The 5,670-nt window shown below is 35.6% G+C and overlaps 1 protein-coding gene and 1 pseudogene across 2 annotated transcripts; both read right to left on the reverse strand.

Annotated features, from left to right (window-relative positions):
- Nucleotides 1-1,000: 1,000 nt before the first annotated feature.
- LOC148783937 (coniferyl alcohol acyltransferase-like) lies at nt 1,001-5,285 on the reverse strand. Of its 2 annotated transcripts, none has more exons than XM_088846629.1 (3): nt 5,135-5,285; nt 4,763-4,933; nt 1,001-2,057 (listed from the first exon to the last, which is right to left on the reverse strand). In XM_088846629.1, exons 1-3 carry the CDS (start codon nt 5,147-5,149, stop codon nt 1,962-1,964), a joined length of 282 nt encoding a protein of 93 aa, XP_088702755.1. In that variant the 5' UTR covers nt 5,150-5,285; the 3' UTR covers nt 1,001-1,961. The 2 variants fall into 2 exon arrangements, with proteins under 2 accessions (XP_088702755.1, XP_088702757.1); XM_088846631.1 differs by lacking the exon at nt 1,001-2,057 and adding an exon at nt 3,296-3,941 and having other exon boundaries at nt 5,135-5,278.
- Nucleotides 1,090-1,859, reverse strand: LOC148783938 (coniferyl alcohol acyltransferase pseudogene; annotated as a pseudogene).
- Nucleotides 5,286-5,670: the final 385 nt, after the last annotated feature.

A 5,670-nucleotide genomic window follows, 5' to 3' on the forward strand; every position in this document is an offset into this window, starting at 1 on the left:
TTCGAGATAATCTCTCTCTAAAATTGCAAATTAAAAAAAAGAGAGAATCATGGGTGTATACAAGGGCTATTTTTGGCCAAAACAAAGCTATGCTTTTCCATGGTTGCAAAAATAAAGAGCAATTAGGTTACTTGTGTGATTTTAAAAAATATTGTCCAGGGAGATAATTATAATTTTCCCTTAAAAGTCAAAATTCATTGTGCGACCTAAAGAAGTGTCAATGATTGTAAAATATAAAATCCACGAGGCTGAGAATACGTGACATCGATAATCCAATAATTAGCTCAAGTAATTGTTTACAACATAATTCGGAAGAATAAATAAGGGATGAAATACCCCAATCACTGGAAGAAATCAAGATCAAACCACGACCAAACTTTACATAAAAGAATTCGGAAAAATAAATAAGGAATATGGAATACCCCAATCACTGGAAGAAATCAACAGCAAACCACCACCAAATTTTACATAAAAGACAATTTTCCCTATGTTGATTTTAAGTTACCTTTAACACCATAGGTATATGATTATGGTCAGCTATGAGAAAGAAGAAAGATGAAATACAGGATATTAGAAGGGGTGCGGTTTCTATAAGGTTGCAACCTTAAACAATCGAATTAAGGTCCACCTCCAAATTTTATTATATCATGTAATTTTGTTGTAAAAAATTCTAAGGATTATTTTAAAATTTATTTTTATATCTAATTAAAAAATTTTAAACTCCAAAAATGGTTAAAATCAAGGAGATCTGTAAACATATGAAAATCTTCAAAATGGATGGTCTAGATAATGAGTTATAAGATGCATCATTTCTGAGACTCAAATTTTTTTTTTTTTTTTAATATTCGTCCATCTCGATGTTGAGATGATCAAATAGATGGTTTTACAATATTAAAACAACCTTTCCAATAGATTTTTGAGGTACATATGTAATTATACATTTTAAGGTTGCTACCTTATATAAACTTTTCCCTATTAGAAGAATAAGTGATAACAGTGATTAAGCTGGTGATTATCGAGGCCAGATCTCGCCTTGACAATGTTTATTTTTAAACATCAAGCAATAAAATGCTTGAGACATGCCATGATATTCATAATATCAATTAGTAAAATGATCTTATGTAGATTTTCTGGTTCTTCAATCATACAAATTCAGACAACTCGCGTTCATGGGGTGAAAGACATGACCAAGTTCTACGTCCACCACCTCTATTAGGACCTCAGGCAAGTGCATATACACAGCCCAGTCGCCAGCTACCAGTGCACTCGGCATAGGCATCACATATCCTGATGTTCCGCCCCACGGGAAATGGTATGACCCAAAAAACGGGCCTCCCCCAACCGAAATCAACATCACTCACCGGAAATCGAAGCCCCGAAGAAACCAGCACTGCGGGCTTCTCATCCTCATTCTGGCAGTAAATTGTTGCTAACACAGGCTTTGGCCTGTGCATCTCGACCCAATCGACCAAACCTCGAAAAAACTCATGGTCTGTGATACCAATCAAGCATTCGTGCACGAGACCGGCCACATGGTTAAATGGCATGGCTTTCAGTTCTGAGGCCTCTGCTTCCTTGAAAGGCATTGCTAACACATTGCCAAAATAAACAGACATGCATGGTCCTAGCCTGGACCGACCATCCACTACAATCCCCAGCCTACATTTCTTGTTGGGTTCTGATGCAAGAATTTGCCAAACTAAGGCGGCAAAGGACTCGAGTTTTGTTCTATGTTGTCCATTAGAGCTGGCCGTGGCTTGGAGAAGATGGATATCCTGGGCTTTCATGTAGTATATGCGACAACAGAGACGGTCATTAGAGAGTATGGAGATCGGCAGCAAGGATGTCTCCATGAACATTGGATCGTGGGACAAGGTATAAGATCCCGGATGTCAGGGATTAAGGAGGGATCTTCGGAAACTTGGAAGCATGGAGGAGGGTTTGGATTGAGCAGTTTGAGCTCATGAGATGAGGAACATGTTGGCCGAGTAAGCGTCTGCTACACGATGATCGAAAGTGCAGGCCACCACTATGCTCCCACACTTGAGTTTGGTCAACTAAATGAGAAAAATCTTATGCGTGAGTCTCAGAGAGGAACTTTTTTGGATTTTGGAATATGTTTTGGAGAAGTTCATCAATGTGATTAAGAAAAATTTGGAATATGTTTTGGAGAAGTTCATCAATGTGATTAAGAAAAATTTAAAGAGAAATCTGATGGATTTGGTCTCATTATGACCATCAATCGAAATTTGTCAAAAGCACACCTGAAATATCGATTATTTAACATTGGAAAATGGTACGATAGGGCGGGAGCCCTATCAAAGTAAGTAAAGCCTTACCTCATAACTCATCTAGAATTATAATTCAAGTACCTCATAAATCTTTACGTCAAACATCTCGACTTGAACATTATGGTGTGAAAAAAAGAAGAAGAAGGATTTCAAGCTCTAAAAATAGTGGATATTGTAATATTTTATCTAAAATTGTCTATTTCGCTCTAAAAATATGTTTTCACAGATCCGCAAGATCTGTACTATTTTTTAAATTTCAAATTTATTGTTGGTGTTGAAAATTGATTTTAGAACCATCATGGAAGTTTCCGTCTCCAAAAATGCTTTTCGGACGAGGATTTGAAGTGACGCTTTATTTTGTTTTCATAAAGCCTACGCTTTATAGAGACTTCGATCATTTAACATTTTACCTATTTATGAAGAGAAAAAGTTCATATAAGGTCGCAACCTGAAAATGTATAATTAAAGTTGCACCTCAAAAATCTATCATAAATGGTTGTTTGGATATTGGAAAACTATGTATTGGAAAACTATGTAATTGTTGACTTCGAGATTTATGAATATGAAAAGAAAAAAGATTTCGAGTCCATGGAATAGTATATCTTAAAACACATTATCAGGATCGCCCATTTTTAAGATTTTCATGTGTTTATAGATCTATTTGATTTGAACCTTTTTTTAGAATTTTAAAATTTTAAAATTATAGACGAAAATAGATTATCTAGCCATCCTAAAAATTTTTGATATCAAAATCATTTTAATGATAAATTTTAGAGATGCTTTTTAATTTTGGAATGTTACACCTCAAATGTCAACTATTATAACTCACAATCATGTGTACATTGATGGGCCGAAGTAGTTTTCATCATTTTATCCAAGGTTCCAACAAGTTCAAGAATAACATATCTATAGTCGTTTTATGTTGATGGATGACGGAGATTAATCGTACCCGATGGTGTAATCTCCACTGTTCATCATAAAAAAACAGATGGTGGATGCCTTAATTGGGTAGCATATACCATACTAACATGGTTTATGATGTATTTTTCCATAGTAATAGACTCAAGACATAAGTGACCACAGTGTAGGTGTCACTTTTTCAGTTTCATTCTTACCTCGTGATTTACAGAGAAAAATATGACATACGGGTCGGTACCCTCTTGATCTACCCAGAAAAATATTATATAATTTCCGAGTAATGCTTTTTGAATGGGAAACATTTAGCCGTCATTGCTTGTTTATTTATTAGAAATAATGGGACTGTAATTGCCGTATTTTTCAAGATCTTCCTGCCTTCTGGTTTTGTTTCATTTCCTATCCAATTAAACATATATTGCAGCTTGCTCTCTCTCTCATAGAGCAGCTCTCGCTCTAAAATCTTGTTCTTTCTCTTATCTCCCCTTCTCTTTTTTTGGTCTCTTTCTATTGTTTCTCTATAATCATGCTTGATTGCCCCTGTTCCATCCATGGAGGATTCATCCAATATCACCAGAAACAAACGAGAAATGCCTTCAAATCCACAAGGAAATAGTGATGACTCTTCTCTTGACACAGGAATGCCACCAGAAGTGCTTCTTTGACTGATTAAATAAATATTTTGATGACATGTTACTTTGACGGAGAATTCAGAGCGCGCCACGACTCCTGTTGCTGGTTCACTAGAAAAATTCAGAGATAAAACAGGGTTCTTTATAGGGTTTGGAAGAGTCTAGTTCATGGTTCTCGCTCTGCATCATCAAAAGTACACGAATCCGGAGACGTTTCAGAAGAGAGGGAAAACCCAATTGCGGTTTCTCTCTCTACTCCACTGGCTACAACTCCGCATGTGATGAACACTTACCGCCTCCAAGTTGTTTTTATAGGGTGTGGTTTTTACAAGGTTGCAACTTAAACCATCCAATTACGGCACTCCTCCGGAACATATCTGGTTTTGGTGAAAAAAATTCTCAAAATCTATTTTTATATCCAACTATCAAATTTTAAACTCTAAAAATAATTAAAATAAAAAATATTTATAAACATATAAAAATCTTGAAAATAGATGGTCTAGATAATGTATCACAAGATGCATTATTTTTTAGACTCAAAATTTTTATTTATTTATTTCATATTCATGCTTCGAGATGATCAATTAGAAGTTTTTTCAACATTAAAATAACCTTTTTATGTAGTTCTACATTTAAGATCGTAACCTTATATGAACCTTCTTCTCTTGTATATTCAATTTGTTATTCCCCAACTAAAATTATCATCTCAAGAAGACAATGAAATACCAATGTGGAAATAAATCATTATCAGGGTTACCATGCGGTCAGGGTTAACTTGAAAAAAAAAAAAAAATAGAGATCGGTCTTTTCAAGTATTAAGGGCTTATTTTCGGGTTATTTCAATATAAGGGTATAAAAACCCGATTTGCAGGTAAATTTCCCAAAGTATTTTGACTTTGGGAGTGAGAATCAATGAAGGCTTACCTGAACACACAAGACTCCCCATTTCTTAGTAGGAATTATGTTTCCTTTAACGCTTTCATCAGGCTTATGCAAATCCAAATCTTTGAGCTCAATGTCCGCACTTGCCTCCGAGAACTCCACACCCTTGTTACCGCATAGAATCTCAGGCTCCTTCTCACCATTGTTCACCACCTGACAACACAAAGTAACTTACTAAAACCTCAGACAAAGACTTTTTAAGCCTACCCCTTATCTCACTGTACCCATGCTTGAGAATTGGTTGTTTATAACAAAATCAATAGGAGGAAGAAGTAAGTCTAGGTTAGATAGGGGAAGGCGAGATTCTTGCAGGGGCAATGCCGGAACCACGGCATCCTGTTCAATTATTTCAACCTGAAAATTGGCCATGGAGAGAGCCACCGTTTAAATGTTGGCGCAAGATTCAAATGTTTGTTGTTCCGTGTCTTGATCATGCAATGGAATTGGTTTAAATAAGCATTTTTTCACATTTTTGGCACACATGCATCTGTCTCCCTCCCTCCCAGTGAGAGAGAGAGTGTCAAACAAGAAAGACGGACAACCATGACATGTCCTTTTGTACGTGGGGTAAAAGGAGGTGATGTCTGTGGAACCTCTAAACCCGACGGGTAAATTTTTGGCAAATGACAAAAACAAAAACACCAACAAGTAAGGAAAATAAAACAGAAAAATGAACTCTTGCAAATATGCTTAAAGAGCATAAAAATTACTTGAAAAATATTAAAAATACCTAAAAAGCATTAAAAATATCCAAAAAACATTAAAAATACTTAAAAATCATTAAAAATACTTAAAAAGCATTAAAAATACTCATTATAACCCACGCCCTAAACCTGGATGAACCCTTTGACCATTAATCGGGCTCTGCACTTGTCTAGTTCTATTGGTCT

The sequence above is a fragment of the Amborella trichopoda genome, chromosome 1, assembly GCF_054954075.1.
Source record: "Amborella trichopoda isolate Santa Cruz 75 chromosome 1, AtrichopodaSantaCruz75HAP2 v2.0, whole genome shotgun sequence".
NCBI classification, from domain to species: domain Eukaryota; kingdom Viridiplantae; phylum Streptophyta; class Magnoliopsida; order Amborellales; family Amborellaceae; genus Amborella; species Amborella trichopoda.